Source organism: Haliotis asinina, chromosome 16 (genome assembly GCF_037392515.1).
Source record: "Haliotis asinina isolate JCU_RB_2024 chromosome 16, JCU_Hal_asi_v2, whole genome shotgun sequence".
Taxonomy (NCBI): Eukaryota; Metazoa; Mollusca; class Gastropoda; order Lepetellida; family Haliotidae; genus Haliotis; species Haliotis asinina.
In genome coordinates this window covers 5,005,793-5,032,952 of record NC_090295.1, presented here as the reverse complement: position 1 = coordinate 5,032,952, position 27,160 = coordinate 5,005,793, and the positions used below count along the sequence as shown (strand labels likewise).

The following is a 27,160-nucleotide window of genomic DNA, read 5'->3' as shown; positions in this document are numbered from 1 at the left end:
ACATGTACTAGTTGCATGGATATGTGCGCTATATAAGTATATATATCCTATAATAATTAAAACAATAATAACACAAGACACTGATGGCCCTTTGAAGACACTGTGTGGTTGAAGGGATACAAATGAGTTCACTAACAAGATACTCATCCTTCAGATCTGAGGATTCTGGCACAGACAAGGGACATAACTCTACACACAGTCCCCATAGTTAATTAAGATCACAGCATTCCTGCAGACAGAAGGACCTTGACACCAGATGTCCACAATCAGGTCGTCAATGCAGCTTATAACATAAAATAACAAAGTAATATGTTGTCCAGGAAAATATTTATTATCATCTCACTACTGCATACAATAAATATCTGTCATGTCCTTGTATAATAGACTCTATTTTCTCCCAATACAACCATGTTGTCCAATCAGCTGTTACTATCTCCTACTGTGATGTTCTGGAATATGTTGCAACTGACTCGCAACCAGCAACAAATCATTCTTGGCAAGAGAAATGTTTAAACTGAAACTAAGAATATTTGTGGAAAAACACAGGTACTCATGAAACAATTTTTCAGTTTAACAGCTGCTGAAGAGTTACTTTCTATACAGCATCCATGTATTCTACTGATACTCATTCACTGACTTGACAAAAAGGAAACAAGATTTAACTAAATTTTCTTTCTTCATATTTTGAAATATTGTATTGGAAGTATCAGAAAACCATGTCATTTTATACACTACTCAAAGAACTCAAAGATCACCAGTTCCTCCATATAAATAAATATGCCATGCTATCACAGCTTCACTCAAGAAAGTAATAAGAAAGGTGTTCCTTCACTTTTCTTGAGTAGTATATGTACATATTTTTATTGGAACAACAGATTACTACAGAGAGGATGCAACATTTACACCACCGCCGACACAGAAATACATGGAGGATGAGCAGCAACTGATTAGGCTAAATAAAAAAGTTAAATGTTTCTCGAGCATCGGCGAGTCACTTTTATTTGTGCGTGTAACAACTTTTTCTTTCCATGTAAAAACAATAATGTTGACTTGGCTGTGTCCCGATCATCCATTAGTCCACTATATGAACGAGTGTTAGTAAGAACGAGTGTGACTGAACCTACAACTCATAAACACAATCTGAAATTTCCATGCTGTATTTCTCAGAGAAAAAAATAAAATTGTGTTGGTCCCTAGTCACTTATTTTCTATATAACTGAAAAAGGTCCTACCCCCTTGTCACTTTTGAAAAAAATGAGCCCGAAAAACATTTAATTTTTTTATACAGCCTTATACATCCAGGAATATCGGATACATCAGACGTACATCACGGACAGGCAACTCTCATCACCAAGTCATCATCAGTCAATATCCACACACAACTGAATTGATGTTAACACTACAGTTTTGAGGCTTGGCATTACATTGTGTACAAAAACATAACTATTTTTATCAGTATAGGTAGTATTCCATGTAGAGACAGATACATGTGTTTCTCTTATGGCTATTTACTACCACTAAACTACATTTTTCTACATTTCCTATCTCCCACACATCCATCTGGTACGGAAATTAAAAATGGAAAAAAACAATATGGAAATCCATGTTTTGGAAAGAAACACTTTTTTATGCCCATCAGCTTGATCAGCTTTGTTCACTATCCTGTTCTTTAACTGAAACACAACATTAATTTCTGGAAAACACCAAATTTGGTTACCCCATCTATAATGGTTGCTTAGAAAATCTGTCCCCCATCTTCTCAGAGGGGCAGACAGAATTCACACCAATTTCCCCCTCCCACTTCACTTTTATCATGTGTTGTAAACTTCAAGATGACATATCATGACTTACACAGTTAGTAAGAAACAGGTTACTTACTTACCTACTTATTTCAACTATGCTTGTCGCAAGAGGGACAAACGGAATCGGGTGGTCACACTCGCTGACTTGGTTGACACATGTCATCAGTTCCTAATTACACAGATTGATGCTGTTGACCAATGGATTGTCTGGTCCAGACACCAGTTATTTACAGATCGCTGCCATATAGCTGGAATATTGCTGAGTGCGGCGTAAAACTGAACTCACTTGCTCCCTCCCTCATTCACTTCACTGTTGGGATAAGAAACAGAAATTTTGACGTCCAAATTCAGGGTGGATGATGTTTCTTACAGGGAGAAGCAGACAGTCCTAAAATAACTTGAGATAATTGAGAGTGAATCTGGCAAACAGATTGATGCTCATGCTGTTGAGCACTGGATTGGCTGGTCCAGACTCGATTGTTGACTGAATGACCATTAACTTACAGCCTGCAGATATGATGACACACCACAGTGGACACCAGAGTGTGTCAGACTTTGAGGACAAGTATCCTCTTGTACCTACACAACATTGTGTCCAACAAATATATCTCACACATGTCAAGACTCGCTATTCATTTCCCCAGACTGGAAGATATCACATGGGTGAGATCACACAACATATCATAGGATATCATTACACTGGTACATATGATACTATAAAACTCTCGATAATATTCTTTACACATACGCATGTATACATAATTCAATAAAGACAAAGTCAAATGAGGATATTCATACGTGTATATTTATGACAGAAATTAAATAAAAATTAGTTTAATTTTAAATAATTAGTCAAAAAATATACAAACAAATAAAAATTCCAGCAGGATTTAAATGCCCATCACATAAGTGGTATTGCGTTCAATTTGTGAATCTCCACTTGATTCGCTTCTTCACAATTCAATCAATAGCATCATAATATACTCATGGACAGAAATAAGGGAAAACCTGAAAGCACAATTGTTCCTTTATTCCTCTCTAGATTTTAACCCACAATGCAATGCAAAGCTTGTGAAGAAATCTGGAAAAGAATAAAAGAACACTTGTACTGTCAGGTGTTCCCTATTTGTTTCCTTGAGTATATATGTCCACTAATGAAGGTAAGACTACATGACTACGACTACTCTAGTTGTTTTGTGTAAAACTAACAATCATAAAGAGTCGAGGTATCAGCATCAGCACCAAATATATTCCGCTGTTCTTGTAACATGGAAGCTGCAGAAAAGTTGTTTGGTATTTTCCAGTCAAATATTTCGAACATTTACATCTGCTCAGTCTCATAATCAATGATTTACACCTAATGTCTGTGGTAAGATCTGATGACCTTCCTACTCAGCTGATCATCATCGATGCTTCCAAATGAGAGCCATTATCGTAAGATAATTATTAGTAAGTGAATTGAGACTGACATATAGGATTTCTGTATCTCATGAACAAGCATATCCGCACCATGTGGGGCAAACTATCATGGCGAAAGGGTGTACAGAAGTAATCTCTGCTAAGATAAACAATTGCACATGGAGTTCGTAAAATATAATATGGCCCAAATATGCTTAGAAAGCTGACAAGTGATTGGCTCAAAATCAGATTTAGACTGAGCATTCCTCGTTCGCTGAGGGCCTCATGATGGGACCATACTACAGTTCATTTGGGTACAAATGAGAACAATGGATGATAAAATAACTCAAAGTATGGATTAGTGCACAAAACATAAATAAGACCCAAGGTCCTAAAACCGCTCTTACCAACAGGATCTGAAATCTGAAGTCTTATGACCAATCATGGAAAAAGTTGTTTCAGAAGACATTGTGCAATATTGTTCCACTTTCATGCTTCACAAGGCTAATATGCAACAGTGCCAGCACACACTTTAGTGCAACTTTAGCACAAACCGGGAATAGTTGTCAATATGCAGTACTCAGCTGTTCCACCAGCTGCTAATCACCCCTTGGCGTGAGGCCTGAAAATAGCACGATTTAGCATGATGATTTCTTTTTCCATGATTGATGATGAAACATCAGATTTCAGATCCTGTTGCGTACAGAGGTTTCAGAATCTTGGGTCTTATTTATGGTATGAGTACAGATCCCTACTTCAAGTTTTTAAATCATTCATCATTCTCATTTGAACCCAAATGGACTGTTGAAGTGTTCTCAGACCTTCATTGAAATAAATATGTCAGTGTAAAGTACCTGATCTCAGTAAGCTCGAAATATGCCATTTTCTTCAAAATGCTGAACATATTACATCTACCACTGTGCTGACAATCTTCAGTACCATTAGAAACTATTCACAACTTATTTAAGTGAAAACCAGGTGAATTATGACATGAGATGAGATAACACAACGTTCTTGAATAACAACATACAGAACAACAAGTACAGAACAATCAAATGAAACTCTTTCCATAAACAAATCAGACAAAGTCCTCAGCTGTTCATGCTGTAGGATAATCTATACATATCTGACAGAAAGAATGAATAATTCTGCATGCTTCTGAGAAATGCCCTTCTTTCTAATTCCCCAATCATATTATATTGTGGATTGGGACAGGGATAATTTTATTGAATAAAATCTGTTCAAAACACAAAAAGTGGCCAAAAATATCTCTTGTTTGGTTTCACAAAAATATGGTAATATATGTACATTTTTATTGGCCATTGAAAGATTTTAAAACTCAGAAATCTGTACAGGAAAACAAAGCCCTATGGATAGTCAACTTCTTTATCGCAATGGATGTGATATGATGATCACTTGCTTGATAACAGTAATAGTACCTACACAGAAACATCACATCCAATGCAATAAAGAAGTTGACTATCTATAGTACATGGTTTTCCTTCATCTATACAACTTCAAAAATGCCTTTCAAAGAAGGAAATCATATTCTGTCCAGAACATATAAGCCCTGCCTCAAAGAGTGCGAAAAGCCATGTTCAATATAATCTCCTCTCCTGGTCATTCTCAACCCTGTATTATTGAAACTGAAACCTGAACAGAAAAGAAATACCCTGTCAGATATTTTGGTCTGATACTCTTCCAAAAGTACGTCTCATCCAAAAAATAATTTATACCTGTTCAACTAACAAAGTCACTGAAGCTGACAACCCTGATGGACACACTGGATGATGTTTGCATACATTCTAGTGATGTGTACTAGCATCAGATCATCAACTATCCACATCACACATTATGTCCTGATAAACTAAAACTTGTTGGGTTCCTTTTCATGAATAGTGTGATGACTGTTTTAATGTTATTTTATCACCTACATCACACTTTGGGATATATGTCAACAAATGACTAAAACAAACACTTTTCACAAATCAAAAGAAAAAACAGATGTTTGGCAATTCCTCACAGAACATGTATATTTTAGCTCAAATTGATATTTGTGTTCACGCATCACATGACTTATGAACGCTAGAAAGGGGCCACACACGTTGTACCCATGTGGGGAATCAGCGAGACAAGCAGATGCTATAACCACCTGGCAACCCAACCGCCTTTCAGGGGAAGTAACTGATCTCTGAGGTCCTCATGTCTTGACCTGCTGGGACTGTGGAGCTGATCTAAAGGGTCCTCATGTCTAGACTTGCTGGGACTGTGGAGCTGATCTCCGAGGTCCTCATGTCTAGACTGGCTGGGACTGTGGAGCTGATCTCCGAGGTCCTCATGTCTGGACCTGCTGGGACCATGGAGCTGATCTCCGATGACAGATCTGACTCAGATCAGAATGCTCATATCAAGAAAAAAGGGAACAAAGGTATAACCATTGTGGAAAATTTAAAAATAAAAACATCAGATGTGAGTCACAATTCTTAGATTTTACTTCAACAAATCTCTTCTGACTAACATAAAAATATATACATCTGTGTGAAACAAATGTCAAATTGTTTAGTTGGATAAAACATGGCATTTCAGTTTGAAGTTTAGTATACATCAATATCTTTCTCTGATCTGTTGTTGAGAGATGCTATATATACTACTCAAAACAAAGTGCAACAAGTTTCAATACGTTTTGTTTCTACCTGTCAGTCAAAGCAATAGTTCAAAAAGTATTGAGGACTTCCTGGTATCTTGTCACAATCACCAGCCATTTTTCGTATAACCCTGTTGCCAATGTCAATAAATGGTCTACTTCACACTGTTCCCTTATTTCTTCCCTTGAGTATATATAATTCTAATGTGATGAGGATGATTATGTGGGACACTTCCACGCTGAGAGGTCAAGAGAATCCAGACGCTTCACTGTGCCCTTCTTCCATATAAGCCAGATGAAGCCGATGATGATACATGCCACAGACTCGATGTAGTACCCGTCCATGGTGGTGGTGCATGTGCCGTCAGCTGCGTGACATTCCTGGAAGAGGGGAAAGGACTTAAGAATGTCAGGGAATGAAGCAGTCTCAATAATTAGGAGACACTGAAGCAACTGACACAGGATCTGCTGAGCTAGTGGCTGACAGTTTAATACACTGGTGATATGCACAAGAATGGTTCAGAAAATATAATCAGGGTGGACTCCTATGGCTCATTTATCACTGAGGCTGAAAAATGTGATGACAGGATTGTGGCATGTCTAACAAGGGATATCATTGAGAACACAGAATGCTAGGTGACCTTGGAGATGACAGACATAATGTCTGAGAAAGGTGAGAGACTGGAAGGGTTAGTATCCGTGTCCCTCTGAGATGACAAATTTACTGCCACAGAGAGAGGTGTGACTTGAAGGGTGAGTACATGTGTCCCTTGGAGATGACAGACTTACTGTTGGGAAGAGGGGAGGGTGAGTACCTGTGTCCTTTAGAGATGACAGACTACTGTCGGGGAGAGATTGGATGGGTAAGTACCTGTGTCCTTCAGAGATGACAGACTTGGTCTCAGGAAGAGAGGAGAGACTGGATGGGTGAGTACCTGTATCCCTCAGAGATGACAGACTTAATGCCAGGGAGAAGGGAGAGACTGGGAGGGAGAGTACTGCCACAGAGAGAGGTGTGACTTGAAGGGTGAGTACATGTGTCCCTTGGAGATGACAGACTTACTGTTGGGAAGAGGGGAGGGTGAGTACCTGTGTCCTTTAGAGATGACAGACTTACTGTCGGGAAGAGGGGAGGGACTGGATGGATGAACTCCAGGACGCTACATACCGCTTTGAGAGTCTTGCTGTTGCAAGTGTCAATGCTGTCTGCTGTGCATTTCGTCCAGGTGAGGTAGTCAACCATCCATAGTGCAACAGTTGCAGGCCAGTTACCACCTGAAACATTGTCTCATATATACCCACTGCCTCCTGAAACATTGTTTCATATATACCCACTGCCTCCCGAAACATCGTCTCATATATATACTCCCTGCCTCCTGAAACATTGTCTCATACATACCCACTGCCTCCTGAAACACTGCCCCATATATAGCCCTGCCTCCTAAAACACTGCCCCATACATACCCACTGCCTCCTAAAACACTGCCTCATATATACCCACTGCCTCCTGAAACATTGTCTCATATATACCCACTGCCTCCTGAAACATTGTCTCATATATACCCGCTGCCTCTTGAAACACTGCCCCATATATATCCACTGCCTCCTGAAACACTGCCCCATACATACCCACTGCCTCCTGAAACACTGCCCCATATATACAACTGCCTTCTAAAACACTGTCCCATATATACCCATTGCCTCCTAAAACACTGCCCCGCATACCCACTGCCTCCTGAAACACTGTCTCATATATACCCGCTGCCTCCTGAAACACTGCCCCATATATACCACTGCCTTCTAAAACACTGTCCCATATATACCCACTGCCTCCTAAAACACTGCCCCCATATATCCACTGCCTCCTGAAACACTATAAGTGGTACACTGGTCCCTCGGGGTCTATGGGCTCATGTACCCTTGAGGTTTGCTTATGTTCCCCTAGCTGCAGGGCTAACCACTGCCTCCTAAAACACTGTCCCATATATTCCCACTGCTTCCTAAAACACTGCCCCATATATACCCATTGCTTTGCAAAAATATCATCATGGCACTTGCAACAACTCACCCAAGTTAGCCAGAGTGTTGAGGAGAGTCATGTAGGTGCCACCTATCGCTGGGTCACTGACCTTAGCAGCAAAGGCCATGACTGCCACAAACATGCTGTACACAAATACCTGCAAGTACAGGATCAATTAAACAAGCTAATTGAAACCTGACTGAATTTGTTCTTTTAACATTGCAAAATGTTTAAGGGTTATATAATCTTGTGAAAATGACACCCAATATTGTTATCGACAAAAAACGTAGCTAAACGTCATGCTAAGTAACGTACATGTTAATTTATTCAAATGTACCTGAACATTATTTGGTCATTTTGTGTGATCAATGTTTTATTATAACAAATCCACTGAAAACAACTGATACCTGGGTCCACTGGGTCCAGAAAGAACTCCAGCAACCATGTCAACATTGATAGTGACTACTATAGGTGCTGACAAAGGCAGCAGTGCCACATTAAGGAATCCAGCCACGGACTGCACCAAGCAGTCAACCACAGATTAGCCCCAATGTGCTAGCACTAATGGCTGTTCTGATCCTGTTGTTGGCACCCTTCCATTTTATCCCACACAGCCTGGATAAAAAGTCAACCATGACAGTATGATGGTCACATCATGGCAGAACAGGGCCTAGATTTTCGAAGCTCTCATGCCACTAAGATAGTCGTAAGTTAATGTTAATGCATGGCACTTACGACTATCCTAGTACTAAGAGAGCTCCAAAAATCTAGGCCCAGAAATCTAAATGTCTGTCACTATGTGGACAATATGTGGTTGGCACTGCAACATACCTGATGTGTGGCGTAGCTGCCGAGGGTGATGACATACCAGTACCATGGGAACTCCCCTGGCACTGTCTGAGCCACTGTCGCCCAGTACACCAACACACAGTACACCAAGCCCAGGATTAATCTGTAACAAATAAAACTGGATTAATCACAACCCAAATTAACCTGTGACAAACATACTTGGATTAAGCTTTAACACAACTCAGGATTAACCTATAACTCAACTCAGGATCAATCTCCGACACAATTCAGGATTAACCTGCAACATACAACTCGGGGTTAACCTGCAACACACCAGTCAGGATTAACCTATCACACAACTCAGGATCCAACTTCGACACACCTCGGTATCAACTTGCAACACACAGAACTCAGGATTAACCTTTAACACATCTCAGGATTAACCAACAAGTCACTACCCAGGATTAAACTACAACACACAACTAAGGATTAACCTACAGCACACACCTCAGATTTAACCTATAACACAACCGAGGCTCAACCTGTGACACAACTCATGATTAACCTATAATAACAACTCAGGATTAACCTACAACATACCACAAGAAACACAAAAAACCATAGAATGAATGATTTCCATATATTGAGGCTGCACTTAATGCAGGTACAATACTGACAGTAATACTACTAGTACAGCCAATATTTGGATTGTGTAACCTGATTAATTTGCTTCAATCAATCCATCCTTTTCACTTCATGTCATAAAACACATGAAATTATAGACAGAAATTCTCACCTGAAAGGTATGGCTCGGAGGAAGACATCCATGGGACGTGGTCCTGTTGTGTACTTGCTGATGCCAAGGGCCAAGAGGATCTGCAAAGGCACCATTGGAACGGCAAACAATGCCAGCCTCTCTTTGGGGAGTCCCGCCTCGATCAGCTTCAGACTCGTGAGGGAATCTGCAGCGGCAAATCCAATCTAAAAGGAAAACAGTACGGGACACATTCATCTCCAGAGAAAACTCATAATGGATCCCATTCGTTTAAACAGACCTGATAAATGGGCTTGTACTATTATTACTAATATTATCACCATCAAAGAGACACAATAACTAGCAATATTAAAGAAATACCATGGCAGGAGAGCTCTGAAATAGGCTTCACACATTGTGTGCTTGGAATCGAACCCAGGTCTTCACTGTGATGACAGAACACTTTCAACACAAGGCTACCCAAAGGCCATGTCTCTCATTGAAGAGAACACTGCACATAGCATACCACAAACCCCAGACCCAGGAAGTGTTTTTGGATTCAGTACCTCCACCTTAGTTACCTGCCCCAGCTTCCATCAAACCTGCTTCTGACCTTGAACACTGTCAGGTCATCAGGTCAGGTCATTAGGTCATCTGTTATGATGGTATGTTGCAGGTATTTCCATGAGTAACATCACTAAATGGAGCCACTAGATACCCCATGGATCAGTTCTCCTCAGAATAAGGAAACCAAGGAATAACTCTCCCATAAATCTACACAGAGTTCCCATAAAAAAAATGACTACACAAAACAAAATATACATGAAGTTTGCCCAAAATGACCTTGACCCAATTTTGACTGACCTTGCATGTAAGGAGGATGACACAATAGGACAAGACAGCAGGTCGTTTGATGACCTTCCCAAGGATCTTGTAGGTCTCCACAATGCCCTGGTCCGGGTCAAGCGAGAGGTCAAGCTTTTCTTTCTTCATTACCCAGACCAGAGTTGTCGTGATGAAAAACACCACACCCCAGAAGGAAAGGAAACCTACAATAGTATGTACATATCTCATTAGTCCAGAAAGCTAGCTTATCACAAGAAGTAAAACAACCACAAAGTCAACGCTTCTTAAGATATGTCAGTTCGCACAGAGGGACGGACAGACAGAGCCTAATACTATATCCCCCACTTCATGCTAAACGGATGGCAGGGGATAATGAAGCTGATCTGCCATAATCCCATCCATTGTTTTGTAACAGACACTGATGTAGATACACAGCTCCCACCAGAGCTGACAGACTCACATTACTCATATTCAGAACACCAAATACCATGAATACTTACTTGGCAATATTGATTTTAATTTTTATTTTCTGATTTCTCAGTGTCAGTCTTCTGGGAAAAGCATTCATATACATACGTTTTGTACTGGTTTTACTATGAACTTCCTGAGAACGTGATTAGTCACTGTGAGTGTGACCTTCCTGGGAGAGTGACTTACAACTGTGACCCTCATCAGAGTGTGACAACCCCCTGTGACCTACCTGGGAGACTGGAGAGTGACTTATCACTGTGATCCTCATCAGAGTGTGACAACCCACTGTGACCTACCTGGGAGAGTGATTTATCATTGTGACTCTCATCAGAATGTGACAACCCCCTGTGACCTTCCTGGGAGAGTGATTTATCACTGTGACTCTCATCAGAGTGTGACACCCCCTGTGACCTACCTGGGAGAGTGATTTATCACTGTGACTCTCATCAGAGTGTGACAACCCCCTGTGACCTTCCTGGGAGAGTGATGTATCACTGTGACCCTCATCAGGGTGTGACAACCTCCTGTGACCTACCTGGGAGAGCGATTTATCACTGTGACTCTCATCAGAGTGTGACAACCCCCTGTGACCTTCCTGGGAGAGTGATTTATCACTGTGACCCTCATCAGGGTGTGACAACCTCCTGTGACCTACCTGGGAGAGTGACTTGTCAGTGTGACCCTCATAAGAGTGTGACAACCCCCTGTGACCTTCCTGGGAGAGTGACTTATCACTGTGACCCTCATGAGAGCGTGACAACCCCCTGTGACCTACCTGAGAGCGTAACAACTCCCTCAGACTGTGGCACGGACCGCAGGTAATTATTACAGAACTCTGGAGACTCCAGCGCCAGGAAGAGGACATTGCCCATGAAGTAGCCAGCAGTCTGACCGACGGAGTTGCAAGTACTTGCCCAGCCTACATTACGCCTGAAAATACATCACCTACAAATTTACTACCTACTTACATTATTTTAGTAAATTCAACCATTCTTGAAAGACTTCACCAAAATCATCAGTGACACAAAATCACACACCCCTCAACCTCCCACTCACCAAAACATACATCACCCTGACTCCTAACACAACCCCCAACTAACTCCAACTAACCCCATACCCCACTTCCAGCTCAAACACACCCCTCACACACCAAAACAAGCCCGGATTACACATAATTGTGTATAAAAAGGTTGGGCAAGCCCTCAATAATACCTAGGTATAAAGATGTCCAACTATTGGGCTTACGTTACACACACAAAAAAATGGCTTGCTACTTGCTTGAATATTGATAAGAAATACATCAATCTTGCCAGCGCCTTTTCACAGTCTACTAACAATATAGCTTCCCCTATAGTAGAACTATACATTAACCATTGTCTCAGTCAAGTCTTAACAAAGCTGTCAGATTCTCCAAAACACTTGAAGATCTGACACACATACCTATCTTCCTAATCAAGTAATAGTCTCACCTGGACAACATCGTCAGTGCCCAGCCATCCACAGCGATGTCTTGCGTGGCAGCCAGGAAGTTCAACATGAAGAATATCACCGTCAGCGTCATCACACTCACTTGAGCGTTCTCATCGCCATCGCCAAGAATGTCCTTGATATGCCTTGACAACACAATCATAAACACCCCAATCAGGTACTGGGTGGGCACCAGCCAAGTCTTCCGTCGCCCAAACTGAAGCCAGTATATGGAGTCCACCAATGGTGCCCACAGCAGTTTAACACTAAAAGGCCAATATACAAAACTAAACAGGGCTTGTTCCTTGTAACTGACACTCCTGCTCTGTAACAACATAGGAATGCTACCTGCCAAGCCTAAAGGAATGCCTTGAAGAATGTATAGAAATGTCAACAGTGCTATACTGCCATAGTCCCCTTTTAAACTGCTGCCTTCTTTTGATGTTTTATCGTCATCATCCAAGTCTGGCTGATCGACAGAGGTTGCGATGGGAACATGTGGTCCAATAAAGTCACTTTCAGGGTCCACCCCATCTATAAGATGTCGTCCTTTCCGAGAACGAGCATTTCCTTCGTTGACAGCCATGTTGGCTGCAATCTCTGGCATAAGAATATAGTCGTCAAGAAACAACTTGAGCTTTCTTGCAAGCGGAATCAGCATAAATGTCTGTCGGAACACATCAGTCTGAAAAATAAAACTTTGTAAGTTTTTGTTGTTTTATGCAAAAGAGTGAGTGAATGTGTGTTTAGTTTAATGCCACACTCAGAAATATTCCAGTTATATATATAGGTGGCGGTCTGTAAAAATCAAGCCTAGACCAGACAATCCAGTGATCAACAGCATGAGCATCAACCTGCGCAATTGTGAACCGATGATGTGCCAATCAAGTCAGCGAGCCTGACTACCCGATCCTGTTAGTCGCCTCTGACAACAAGCAGAGTTGCCTTTTATGGCATGCATGGGTTGCTGAAGGCCTATTCTACCCTGGACCTTCACGGGTCTTGAGCAAAAGAATAGTTAAAGAGACATATTGTTCAAATTCATCTTCTTTAAGTGGAATTTAGAAGATGGCATGGTGAAGAGGAACACTTTGTGAATAGACTTCTCCTTTATTGTAATAGATACAATGTTTCTGTATAGATCCTAACAATGTTATCAAGCAACTGTCTTCGCTGCACTCTTTAACTGCCAATATTGTGCAAGAGAAAATGAATTTGAAGTAGCAAACATTACATCCACTGATACAGACATTAGAAAACTTCATGAGACGAGTTCACAAGACTCGGAGTGGTGGAGAAGCATAAAACATTGGCTCATCATGGCAAAGACCCGGGTTCGATTCCATACATGGGTACACATTAACACAATATGTGAAGCCCATTTCTGGTTCCCACTCTGTGATACTGCTGGAATAAAGCTAAAAGCAGAGTAAAACCACACACACTCACTCACTCAAATCACTGAAAACCACACTACTTTTTCTTACTTTCATCACCTGTCAAATCTTGTCATTAAATACAAACATGCCTATGAAACATAGTTAAAACGTTTTCAACTTTGAAAGTGTTGAGTGATAACTATTTTTTGCAGGTACTATTTCATAACACTGTACTGAAAGATCACATCCACTTCCAAAAGTATGGAACATGTTCATCATAAAACCTGCAGTTTTATAACATCAGTTTGTTATGCTACACTGTACTCAACAATAGTCCAGCAATGACAATGACAAGTACATGACTGTCTGGAACAGACAATCCAGTGATTGCTCTCATCTAAGCCAGAATCCTCGTCACAATCGACATAAGGCGTTGGGCATCTATTCTGAGGCATCCCAACTAGGTTCATGCAGTAGGATCTAACAGAAATGCTAATGATGTACTTTAGAGTTTCAACCCTCAAGTCATTAGTCATAAAATAAAATCTTGCAAGCAACTGACAATGTTCATTGTGACTAAGTAACGACGAGAAAGGAGTTCAATACCTGAGAGCAACCTACATGAGACTATAAATGATATTCATGCAGATGGTACGACACATACATAACATATTCGAATCGATTCTGTATTTACAGTTTAATGAAACTGTCCGTGCATCACCAGATACCGTTCTGCGGAAAGTGTTCCGCCCGTACCCCCACTCTCTTTTCAGTAAGAAATGCAGTCCGGGGATTTATTCCCTGATGTAATATTTCAAAAAGGGGCGCTGGTATAAATTTTTTTGGGGTTAATATCCCATGATTTAATGCTTTTTGAGTAAAATATACATGCTGTTGTCATTCTCATGCGAGACCCTAGCTGGGTGTGATACACATTCCCGGTGTAAGGGAAAGACAAAATTAGAAGCAATGTCGTCATCCTCTAGTTTAGATATTCCCCCTAACGTAGTACGAGATCCTGAGCCCTCTTCTTCACCAGATCCACTGTTGGATTTCTTTCCTCCCTTATCGGATGGTGACATCGACCCAGGTCAGAGAGCGATTGACGACTTGAACGAGGACTCACCAGGCTCATCAAGCGTCAGTGACCCATCAACTGAGCGACGAACCAGTGACAGTAAGCCCGGCAATTGTTCAGTGTCCAGCACAGGTGTATCTTTTTTACTTACTCAAAATATTAACACCAGCAGTAATAGTACGAACACTGCTCCCGTATCTCCTGCAAATCCTAGTACGTCGTCTCCTCCCATTCAAGCACGCCCTACACGCATTATTAAAAGTCCCGTTCACTAAACCATCTGAAACAAGCCGCCCCAGTAAGTGCAGTGTAACTGCTGCAGACCCCTTCCGGTCTGTCTCACCTCCACGCTCTCCCATATCTTCACCTGTCGATGCAGTGTCTCACCCCACACCCCTTCGTAACGTCTCGCCAGCATCTCGTCCAGTACCTTGGGTTGTTACACGTTCTGGACAATGCTAAACACCCCCCTCCCATGAATCTTTTCTGTCTACTTTCACATTTAGGTAGCACTGAGAGCAATGTTTCTTTTTGCCGGCGGTACGGGGTGTTACCAACCCAAGCAACTTGTCCTAACTGCCAGCAAGTACTAACTCGCACTTACGCAGTTAATCGCAAGGGTAAGGTTCCTGACCATCGTTTCTATTGTAATCACAAAGGATGTTAAAAAAGTAACAAAAATCAAGTTCCAACAAGGAGGGGTACGTGGTTCTCTGGCTCGAATTTGTCACTGAGAAAAAACGTTTTGCGCACCTACTGCTTTGCTCATAAAATGTCACATGCAGACACAATCAGAGAAACGAGTATTGATTGTAATGGTGTTGGGAAAGTCCTAGAAACCCCAAGACAAACACATATCGGACTATTTCATGGATTGCAGAGAGGTATGCTCTGCGATGGTTGAAAAGAATGGTTTGGACAGAATGGCTGAGGTTGGCTTGACAGTGGAAAGTGACGCAAGTAAATTTGGGAAACGTAAGTATCATAGAGGTAGGATGGTAGAGGGTCAGAGGGTTTTGGGTGGTATTTGTAAGGAGACTAGACATTTCTTTCTTGGTCCTGTAGAGACGCGCAACCAACGGACATGACTTGATGTTATTTGTAAGGAAGTGGTGGAGGGGGGGGGGGGGGCAGTCATATTGTTACGGACTGTTGGACTGTCTGACCTGGGATACACCCGTAGTACAGTCAACCATTTAGAGAACTTTTAAGGTAAGTGCGCACGCGCGCAGTATAGTATATGTGCGAGAATGATTTGCAAATAATCCGCCATTTCCAGTAAAGATTATTTGTATTTAGTGCCAAATCCTACCAACGGTGTCTGTACAAACCTGATTGAAAACAGGTGGTGGTGCATCAAAAGGCAACTACCGACAACACACACTCGGCGACACTACTTTGCTCTACATGTAGCCGAGTATATATGTCGCTGTAGTGCTGAGAAACATTGCAGAGGACATTGGCTCTGTTTACTCACGAGGCCAATAGAGGTACGTTGTACTGATCAGTTTTGTATGGAAAATAGCTTACATATGGCGATGTTGAATACGGGAACGGCAGTTATTGCAAGTCATATATTGTTTTTCATGCCTTACACACATTATTGATGGTATAACTAGTGATTAATTTGAGTGACAGTTCGTAAGTTAATGTTTTGGGAGGGGGATACGGGCGGAACTCTTACCAGGCTAGCCCCTGTCACTCAACATTTAATTCAAGATGAATGAAAAAACATAATGTGAAATGTTATCTTTGTTTATTGTGTTCACCTTGTACACAGATGAGCAAAACAGTTCGGTCGAAATGTGACGAAACGGAAACAGTATAAACAGAAATAAAACAGCTGTTGATGAATACCAAAAACCATTCTACAAAGCAATAACGTCTACATTATCACATGAAACAGTCGCAATAAAAACATATGTCAGTGATGGTGATTTGATCATCAGTACAACAGCGGCATATGGCGATGACTTGCAATCCTCGTGTTCACACACGCTCAGCATATGTGACTGGTAATTTCATTTATGAAACATGTCCTACCTTAATGCACGTTCCATCTCAATACAATATTGTTCGTAAGTGATCCGAGTTTCCAAAACACACTAATCATGCAATTACAGCATAGGAATACTTACGAATGTTTATAACCGGTCTTCTAAACGTGGCAGACGTCCAGCGGCTGAAACCCCGGAAGTAAACATGCCAGCAGAATTAAGCTCCTTTCTGCGTCAGTTGAGCGACACCGCAGAGAAGTTTTAGGTCCACAAGGCGGGTAATGTAAAAAAGGTTAAGTTGGGTTTTTTTGGGGTTTTTTTTATTTTTATTTTTTTTGGTTTTTAGGTTTATATATATATATATATATATATATATATCGAAACGAATTCTGGTTTAACTTAAGAGTTTGATCTCAAGTACGTGCAAAATCTGCTAGATCTGGTTTAGTATTGGTTGCGAAAATTGTAAACATCGTGGAAGATGTAGCACGTGGATTTGACACGTTTTACACTTTATTTATTTTTTTTTTTTTTGAGTGGCGTCTGGAAACTGGTATAATGAACAGGAACGATTTTTAGGCAAAGGCATCGCTTTTACTGCAATAGATGCGACGTTTTGTTGTAGATGCATTCAGAAGAAGAAACGTTATTTCTCTGACACATTTCCAGTATGTAGGAATGTTACACCACAATCCGAGCAAGTGTCCATCCGCCTTCTGTCCACACTGTGTCTTGGTTTTATTTGGTTTACGTAGGCCCTATTCCTTAAGACGATAACAACCAAACCCCAATCTCCTTACAAAGACCTTGATTGACAAAAGACAGTACTAAAAGGAAAATATCTGTTTATGAATCATTCAAGTTATAGTTATAGTAACATTAATTATACGATAAACAAAGTTTAAGGTTAATGCTTTAACTTCGGTTTGTAAAAGATTTATAAACTTCATCATGTTTGGAAATGTCAAACACTTATAGTCTGGCAGAAAATGTTTCAGGACGGTGTTTGGTAACTTTACTTGAAAACTGTAAGTGCTATCCGTTTCCAATTTGGTATGAGGCTTTATAATTCTTCTACCACTGAGGATTTTGATTGTCATAATTTATCACTCGATAATAAGAACGTTGTCTATAAGAGCTGTCATTATTTCAAGTCACAACACCACCTCACGTGTCAAGGGTGTTGAGCTACTTACCGGAACAGCGACCCGGTCATGCAAATAGGCAGGTCATGTGTCAGACCTTACGTTATGCTCGGCAGATCATGTCACGTGACTAAAAGCACGAGCATTGCACGAACTGCACACACATCTACACATAGAGAAAAGTATTTCAAACGGACCCAATATGCCTTGGATCTCTCAAAGGGCGTGTTGAGTATGTGTCGGTACGTGTCAAAATGAGCATGTGTCGGTACAGCGATTGAAACAAATCCTTGCTCAAGACCACCAGTTTGATGTCTCTCGTTATACTATTTGCAAATTGTTGCTGAAATTTGGTTACAAATATGAAAGTGTTCAGGGGATAAAAACTTGCCATGTGTGAACGGCATGACATCGTAAAATCAAGAATAAATTACTTGAGAACAATTAGAAAAAACGCGCTGATGGCTACGAACCGGTGTATCTAGACGAGGCATGGGTAAATGCCTCCCCTACAGCATCTTACCAATGCCTGCATCCTGACAGACAGGATCTTGTATTACAGCACAAACCACCACCTTCCTATGCCATCGACAGTTCTACGACTACCGCCATACCATTGCGATTTGAATCCGACTGAACTGACAGGCGGGGAAATCAAGGGGAATGTATCACGCTACAACACGACATTCAGGTTATCTGACATTGAAAAAAATTGTTTACAAGGCAATAGGGGAGGTTGATATCAGTCGGTGGGAAACCTGTGTCAAACATTTATTTTTTAGTTGAAAATGAGTACTAGAAACTACATGGTATTAGAGAAGAGACCATCCAATCAATCTTAACTGAATCAGATACTTGTACAGATACATTTAAGTGATCAACCCCCAAAATACAAATCAAAGACCCACTTCAGTAATGTGTACATGCATAGTTTCACAGAAGTGTGATTAATGGACTGTGAATAATGTCTAGAAAATAAACCTGTCCCCTAACTACTTCCAAGCTCAATCAGCTCAATTTTCATGTAAACTAAACAATCAAAATTCTCCGATATTTACATGTGCATGAAAAGACATCGCAATAGCAATTTGAAAGCATCATATAAATTATGTGACATATTTGACTTTGAGATGACCCCTTCTGCCTTACACCGGTATTGACACCGTTAACGAATGCAAAATGCACGTGCTTTAAGTCACGTGACACGATCTGCCGAGCATGATGTAAGAATGTGACATGTGACCTGCCTATTTGCATGACCGGGTCGCTGTTCCGGTAAGTAGCTCAACACCCTTGACACGTGAGGTGGTGGTTAGTGGTTAAAGCGTTCGTTCGTCACACCAAAGGCCCAGGTTCGATTCCCCATATGGGTATAGTGTGTGAAGCCCATTTTCTGATGTCCCCCGCCTTGATATTGCTGGTATATTGCTTAAAAGTGGCGTACAACTAAACTCACCCACTCACTCACTCACTATCTGTGTGTGTGTGTCCCTTGTCAGTGTCCTGATCCTCTGCAGGGGGAGTTTACACCATTCGTCATGTAAAGCAGCTTCAAAATGAGTCAGGTTCTGTACAGGAGAATACTCTTATTGAACACGACGGACTGTGTAGTTCTGTTTTCAGTATTCTTTATTTCTGTGTTTCACATCGCCCGACCTTCTGCATTTTGGCCGTCGACCCGAAATTTATACAAGTATATATATTCGCCGACTCAAACCCAGAACTTTCAGTGGGTTTCTTCCTGTGTTAAGCCATATCTCAGTCTTTGAAAATACATGACTTTGATAGAAACAAATAATTTCATTTACATTTGAAAGGAAGCCAGTTATTCCAACCCTAACCCTAAGTCCGAGGTAATCTGGACAGGCTTCACTTAAGAATGATGCACTGCAGAAATGTACTGAACAGGGGGATCAAGTAGGTGTGGTTCTGGGACTGTGAGACACACTATTCTTGTGTCGATGCTGATATGAAGGTTGTGGGTAAAGGGCAAGTGAAAATGCTCAAGAACATTGTTTAATGACCGAGGTGTCTTCGTAATTCAATCTATTTTGATATTGTCCGCTTGTTGGATTTCAGTACAGTGTGTGTTATGGATTCAAAATCGGCAGATTTAACAAGTGATTTTGTTGTGTTGCTATTCCCGAATACCAAAGAAAATAAAATAATTATATTTCGAAGACAGGTCTTGTCTTCTTTTTCTAGATGCAGATATCCCAAATCTACTCCAGAAGTGCTGCATCCGCGTTACAGATGTTAATTGTCTTTATGGCGTAGACATATGAGCATGTTTTATGCTTTTGTGTTTGAAACTGACGGACCCAGGTTTAGATCACGGTGACAATGTGTAACGCATGAGTGAGTGACTTTAGTTTTACGCCGCACTAAGCAGTACTTCAGTTGTATGGCAGATGTCTGTAAATAATCGAGTCTGGACCAGACAAGCCAGTGACCAACAGCACGAATATCGATCTGCGCAATTGGGATTGGATGACACGTGTCAACTAAATCAGCGAGCCTGACCGCCCGATCCCTTTAGTCGCCTCTTACGACAAGAATGGGTTGCTGAAGGCCAATATTTTAACCTGGATCTTCACGGGTATGACACACAGGAAATAACTGATGGCCTCATATGTGTTGAGGGTACTTTGCGTTATAGCAACTTGTCTGTAATCTTACGTTATAAAATCACATGCATATCTATATAGATTAACTTGACGCGGCCTTGTCCCTGTGTTTTTGACCTTTAGTCATAATTTCTGGACAAGTGCCCGAGTTACGGAAAATGCAGGAGGAGCACGAGCATTTCGATTAAATACTTTCATCTTTTCTCTTTCATTTATCACCCGGGCAGCTACAGAAATTGAGGCTTTGTCTCTATCCAGAGTTGCGGCCCTTGGTGATACCAGAATCCTTAGACTGGGTGCAGTTCCGGGTCTCAGTTATGTTTCTCTGTGTGTCCTCACCAGATCGGTGCTGACTGCATCAAACTGTTTGATGTCTTAAACCCAACACAGCCGAAATATGGCTTTGTAGAGGTTACCAAATACTCACTCATTCACTCTTTAGTATTCAGCGTCATTCGCGTTTCCACGGTAACATCTAGAATCCATTCTGGCACATCGATATAGGCATGAAGTATGTGCACTGTCTTATATACAACGACCCATTGTGCCTGTTAACGATAAAGGGACAGTGGGGTAGCCCTGAGGGTAAAGTGTCCGCTCGTCGTCGACTGTCAACATGGGTACAATGAAGCCAATATCTGGTGTCCATCGCCGTGATTTTGCTGGCCCGGTGCTAAAAGCGGCGTAAAACCACACTCACTCACGTACTGTTTATGATATAACACAAGCTCAAATTCACACTGGATATTATTCAAGTCGTTTTACATTGATATTCATCAACAATAGCATGTTGAATGCAGAGCAGTATCTTTCGTCTAACACAGAAGATTCTATTGGCGGTAAGTATACGGAGTCAGGTAATACGAGGTATTATGTGAAATGAGCCGTGACCGGATCCAGTGGAACTAACCAAGGTTGATCTGGAACAGACAATCAAACATTAACAAAGTGCAGTAAGAATGAGCATACATCGAGCAATCAGTAGTTCGAGATAAAAGATGAGTTGACAAACACCACCCTGTAGATGTAGCACGAGTGTCTATATAACTACACATAGTCGATACTACACTGCAGTGTTAATAAAAGGTCAAAGTGTTGATATAATACCACAGAGTCGATAGAGCACAACAGTGTCGATAGCACAGTGTCTATATAACATCCCAGTGTCTATATAACATCCCAGTGTTGATGTAACACAACAGTGTCAACATTACACCACAGTATTGCTATAACACCACAGTGTCGATACAACAACACGGTATCGATATAACACCACAGTGTCGATATAACACCTTAGTGTCGATATAACAACACAGCGTTGGTACAACAACATGGTATAGATATGACACTAGTGTTGATATACAGTAACGCGTTGACACCGTGTATGAAACACAGAAAATCAATGAATACTTCGCTCTCTCGAACCCAGAATTTAGAAGCCGACTGGCTGGTTCACCGACACGGTCATCTATTTCGAGTTGACGGATCTTCAAACACAAGAGTTTCATATGGAAAGTGTGATCTGATGGTGTTTTCATTTTAGAAATTCAAATATCAGATCTTGTTCTCACGAGGTAGTGATCTTGAGAACTGTGATCTCGTGGTACGAGATTCAAGCTTCACGACATCACCCCAGCAGCTCAAGCAATCTGTTCCAGTTGTCTCAATAACCGTGAAGTACTGATGAATAACAACAGAAACCCCTGTATGGATTTCCACAGCCGCGATGCTCCAGTAGAGAGCAAGAAATGAGTGTTTACATCGTGTAAAGTAGCGCCTTAACGCTGACAAAGTGAATAAACTGTTGCGATACATTCTTCGTAACCCGCATGAGACTAAGCCTAAAGCAGTACTAGTTTTGTACTTTATGGGTCTGAGTTCCCGATATGTACTTAAAAGCGTAATCTCAAAAACCAGTTCTTACATTTGACCATATTCTATCAGGCATTGTGTAAGACTGGAATCGACTAAGAATATTAAGGTCTCTGTTGTACTACGATGCATGCTTTTCGTTGGACCGGTTACAGTAAATATATTAACCAAGTACAGTAAATAATTTATTTCCAGGAAATATTTTGATTGGTTAACTCCATTCATTCCTCCTCATATTCCTCCGCACAAAACCTACAGACATGAACATTTGAAATCACGGTTTCGACAAACACTATGTAAAACTTACCACCTATTTATCTTCTACGTCTAAGTCCACGGTGACCAAACGTATGAGCTGGGACGTGAGGGGTGTTGTGACTTCTCACGGCGTCGCCCCGCGCAGGGATTGCTGATCCAACACCGGTCTTCTCCGGAGCAGCAGCGAATCCTCCCAAATTGTGGGTTCCTATGCCATGGTCCCTGTTTCCGATGGTGGGAAGGAGAGACATAGACGGGTTGGTATTGGGTTGGTTTTGTGCGTTTCCCTCGGAGACATCTGAAGAAACTTCGACTTCGTCATCGCTGCTATTGGCGACGTGATCTTTCTGATGACGATGGTTGCCGTTGTGGTGTCTCTGCTTCTGTTCTCTCTCGAAATCAACGAAGTAGGCCAAGATTGCTCGCAGGATGGTTGTCAGTTTGGCATCATCATTCATGGCCACATACCTTTCAATGAATTCATCTACAAACTTCATCGCGGCATTTGCATTGTGTGAGGATACTGATAACTCGCCTTGGAACTCGTCCTCGAAGTGGACAGCTGGTTGGGTGTCGCTCGCTCTGGCCTCGAGAAATACCAACATGTTGGCAAGGTCGGCGAGAGCTTGGGTCTGTTTGTGTGAGTGAAGAGTCTGTACCAGCTTCAGTGCATGTTCCTTGACAGACTCAAGAGTGGTAAGGCCTTCTTCGTCTGATTCTGGATCCTCCCTCTGGTGTCCATGGTGACCGGTAAACGAATGAAGGATTTGGGCGATGATTTTCAACTCATGATCTCTTTTAGATTTGTCAGCATTGTTTTCGATTTCTCCAAATACTTTGTTTACAAGAGCTGTGACAGATTCAAAGGTTGCCGGAGGACCATCACCATGGTGACGATGACGCTTATGCTTGGTATGTAGAGGGTCAAAAGAGAATTGTTCCTCAAACTTCTTCAGAAGATGCTCCATCTCTGCGAGAGATGTTTGTATTTCCTTCTCGCCATGTTCAGCCAGGAGTCTGTCGACCATTCCCAGAGCAAATCCTCGGGCATATTCAAGAGTAGGTTCTTCAAGGTAGCTGCCGTGCAACTTGTGAAACTCTGAATATTCGAAGCCATGCAGATAGTGGAGAATGAGCTTCAATGCCCTTTCAGCGTGTGTATCATTGGCCGCTTCCAGTTTATTAAATACCGTGTTGATGTGGGCTTTGATAGCCCCAGAAGGAATGAATGCAGTCTCGCCGTTTTCGAAAACTTGTTCCGCTTCGAGGTTGTCCAGGAAAACTAAAAACCTTTCGATCTGCCGTGGATTCATGTTTTCGAGAAAACTTCTGACGTGCGACCTAACAGATTCTGGAGTCAATTCGAAGTCATCTTGCTGAATGAAAGATTCGGTACTCTCTTGCTGGTCAGTGCTTGCTTTGTGTCCATGGTGCCCATGATGGCCTTGGTGGTGTTGTGCATCTGCATGCGTCGTTGTGATGCCGTCAGTGTGCTCACGCCGGTGTCCGTGAGGGCGATCCTGCGCTGCCCCGTGATCCTCATGGTGACTTGAGCCGCGCCCTCCATTACCATGATTATGTGTATCTGCATTGTGTTGTATTCCGCCATGGTTGCCTTTTGCGCCGTGATCACGGTGATGCTGACCGTGAGCTCCGTGAAGACGATGATGATGATTCTTAGACGTGACCTCGCCATTTTCTATTTGCTTAGCAAACTTTCTGAGATGTGATTCCATTTTCTCTCCCCCGAATCTTGTTACAAGATCTTTCCTGATGTCCTCCTCGGTAATTCCTTCCACGTTCCCAGAGTCCCGAAGTTCCTTATAGAGGAACTCCAGAACGGCTTCGGTCCAACTTCCACCGTCCTTGTCTGCCTTTGAGTCGGCATACTTGATGGCGTCCACTAGGAAGTCTCTCACGACCCTTTGAACTTCTTCGGCCGCCACTGAACTGTATGGAATTCCCGTTGTAGTGGTGAACGATGACGTATGACGCTTTTTGCGGAGTTCAGGAGTTATGGAGTGTTCATCTCGCTTAAATCGGTATTTAGGCATTTCCGGTGACGAATCACGCCTGGTTTTGTGTTTAGGCATATCTGGTGATGAATCGCGCCTGGTTCGGTGTTTAGGCATTTCCGGTGATGAATCACGCCTGTGTCGGAGTGCATGACGACGCTGTGTGTGGACATGACGTGACCGTGTTGCGTCTGGCAACGACAACAGACACAACAACGTGGCTGTTAACGTCAGCAACGACAAAGCACCTTTCATTTTCTGAAACAAACATTGCGTGGGCATGAACACAACTTTCCTATTCTGACGGAACCAAAACTCACAGGAAATGATCAGGAAGTCCGGTATTGAAAAGTAAATGACCAATGGGGGTTGTGGGTTGTAGGGTGAGTGGATGCGGGGAGGGGTGGGTGGAGATGGGTGGTCAGGTATTATAAACAGGGCTCAACGACGCTTCAAACTGAACCTGTGTTCCAAACAATGCTGTATAAGAGAAATGCCAGTACCGTAGAGAAGACCTGAATAAATAGTTCCTGAAAGTCCACGTCTACATGCCCTGCAAACGCCGTCTACTGATATTAAAGGGCGGTGAGGTAGCCAGATTATTAGAGCGTTTGTTCCTCACGACGAAGAGTCAGGTTTGATTCCCGACATGGGTACAATGACTGAAGCTCATTTCTGGTGTCCCCCGCCGTGGCATTGCTCAAACATTTCTAAAAGTGCGGTAAAACTAAACCTACAACTAAACCTCTTAGTTTGTAGTTTGTAGTTCTTAAACGTTTGTATGTTGTCATCAGAAAGGATGTTACTATTTCGGCATGATGTGTCAATATGAAACGAGGAGGAAGAAAAAGAACCCTTTGCGGCAAACTTCAAAATACATTCTTGAAAAGGATAACGAATGGCTGACGGTCCTTTGCTTGTTATATATACACTTCTGGCATGAGCGTCGATCGACGCATCTGGGGTATAATGACATGTGTCAACCACGTCCACGAGTCTGACCACCGTTAGTCACCTCTTACGACAGCAGAGGACCAATTCTATCTGGGTTTCTAACGGGTCTTTGAACTTATATATATGTATGTATATATGTATATATAATAGATACATCATATGCACATGTTAGCAAGATTGTTGGATTAATGACGCGTTAAAAAGACAATGAAGGTTACTGGACTCGATATAGCATTATTGACAATCTAATTACTGTCTGGGTTTAGTTTTACCCCGCTTTTAGCAATATTCCAGCAATATCATAGCGGTGGACACCAGAAAATGTTGGGCATTGAACCTGTGCCTTCGGTGTGACGAACAAACGCTTTAACCGCTTAGCTATCCAGCCGCCCCTGTCTGGCACGGCCAAGTACACAATCAGATCACAATGCAGGGAAATGGAAAATGTTTCACTTCAGGTGAAAATAAAATTATGAGTAAGCTATGGATCGTTTATCCAACTGTTATGCTTCATTTCATATTCGTCTGTTCTCCTCACAGTTGTACCCATGGTCATTCGATGTTCATTCTGGAAATATCTAACCCTCCCCACTGTATTATACTTAGTCATGAAATCCGGATTTTTGTTATGTAGAACATCAGTATCCTACCCTAGACACAGAAACAGGCACACAATAAAAAAATGAAAATGTGAAATTGAAGAACTCTTCACACCCATGCCAGACACTATACAACACTCTCGAAACTTTGAAATTTCATCTGAATAATTTTTATACAAAAATCTTTCTATACTAATAGAAGTGGTCCTGAATCTTTTTGAAAGTATTAGTGGGTAGTTACTCACCAATGCTACAGAAGTGGAACTGTTCTGTTGTGTGTGGTGTACTGAAATGGTTTTGTACTGGACTTTCAGGCTGATTTTTAATCTGCCCCAAACGAGGCTTCTACCCACGATTCCAGGCTCAAATGACAAGTGTAGTCACGTGGAAATACATCGATGTTATAGATCTAGAAGTCGATCTGATATCTGATCGTCCTCGCGATGAGCTATTGATAGCTATTATGCGCACGAAAAGCAGGTCGTAGTTATCCTATGAATTCCTTTCCCTCTTGCCTATGGTCACTCAGCAGAAAATGGGTACCCGGTGGTATGACTTACTCGACTATTCACCTGAAAACGACTATTCACATGTAGCTTTGATTTATCCGGAGTAGTAATGATGAGACTGTGCGCTGTATTCTCATTATTATTCTCATTAGTATCCCAGTGGGGGGAGCTTAATGGTTCCGTTTATTTGTTGCATAACAACTAAGCAATATGCCAGCTATATGGCAGGGATCTGTAAATACACCAGTCCGCGCCAGACAATCCAGTGATCAACAGCATGAGCATCGAGTTAGAGCGTTCGCTCGTCACCCTGCCTCAAAGTGGCTGATGAATAGCAGAATCTATTTACCCATGAGACTTTCATCATCTGAACAACGGCACCTATTTGTAATTTACAGTTTAACGTAATCCGTTTTTTTCTGATACTCGCCAACAACAAACAAAAGACAATTTCAGCCAAACATTGTCCACGTGAAAGTAAGCAGCCTATCTCACCATGTAATCAGTTGTTCTTGTGGAACAATGACGTCATTGGG

At 41.8% G+C, this 27,160-nt stretch overlaps 2 protein-coding genes across 2 annotated transcripts; both read right to left on the bottom strand.

Annotated features, from left to right (window-relative positions):
* Nucleotides 1–5,670: 5,670 nt before the first annotated feature.
* LOC137268241 (acetyl-coenzyme A transporter 1-like) lies at nucleotides 5,671–16,874 on the bottom strand. The gene is made up of 9 exons (XM_067802778.1): nucleotides 16,787–16,874; nucleotides 12,194–12,876; nucleotides 11,500–11,654; nucleotides 10,272–10,456; nucleotides 9,450–9,634; nucleotides 8,696–8,816; nucleotides 7,913–8,021; nucleotides 7,013–7,119; nucleotides 5,671–6,225 (listed from the first exon to the last, which is right to left on the bottom strand). Exons 2-9 carry the CDS (start codon nucleotides 12,850–12,852, stop codon nucleotides 6,064–6,066), a joined length of 1,683 nt encoding a protein of 560 aa, XP_067658879.1. The 5' UTR covers nucleotides 12,853–12,876; nucleotides 16,787–16,874; the 3' UTR covers nucleotides 5,671–6,063.
* A 5,729-nt stretch (nucleotides 16,875–22,603) lies between these two features.
* Nucleotides 22,604–24,817, bottom strand: LOC137268784 (uncharacterized). Its single transcript, XM_067803359.1, has 2 exons — nucleotides 24,699–24,817; nucleotides 22,604–24,620 (listed from the first exon to the last, which is right to left on the bottom strand). The coding sequence occupies exons 1-2, from the start codon at nucleotides 24,815–24,817 to the stop codon at nucleotides 22,604–22,606; spliced, it is 2,136 nt and encodes a 711-aa protein (XP_067659460.1).
* Between the last annotated feature and the right edge of the window lie 2,343 nt (nucleotides 24,818–27,160).

Coding starts and splice junctions, on each gene's coding strand:
- LOC137268241 (XM_067802778.1), bottom strand. CDS start 12,852: ATGCTGATTCCGCTTGCAAGAAAGCTCAAGTTGTTTCTTGACGACTAT. Junction 10,457..11,499: donor GGGAGTTGTTACGCTCTCAG/GTAGGTCACAGG, acceptor ATACTATTGTAG/GTTTCCTTTCCTTCTGGGGT. Junction 9,635..10,271: donor TCATCCTCCTTACATGCAAG/GTCAGTCAAAAT, acceptor TTTTCCTTTTAG/ATTGGATTTGCCGCTGCAGA.
- LOC137268784 (XM_067803359.1), bottom strand. CDS start 24,817: ATGAAAGGTGCTTTGTCGTTGCTGACGTTAACAGCCACGTTGTTGTGT. Junction 24,621..24,698: donor CGTCATGCACTCCGACACAG/GCGTGATTCATC, acceptor ACACAAAACCAG/GCGTGATTCGTCACCGGAAA.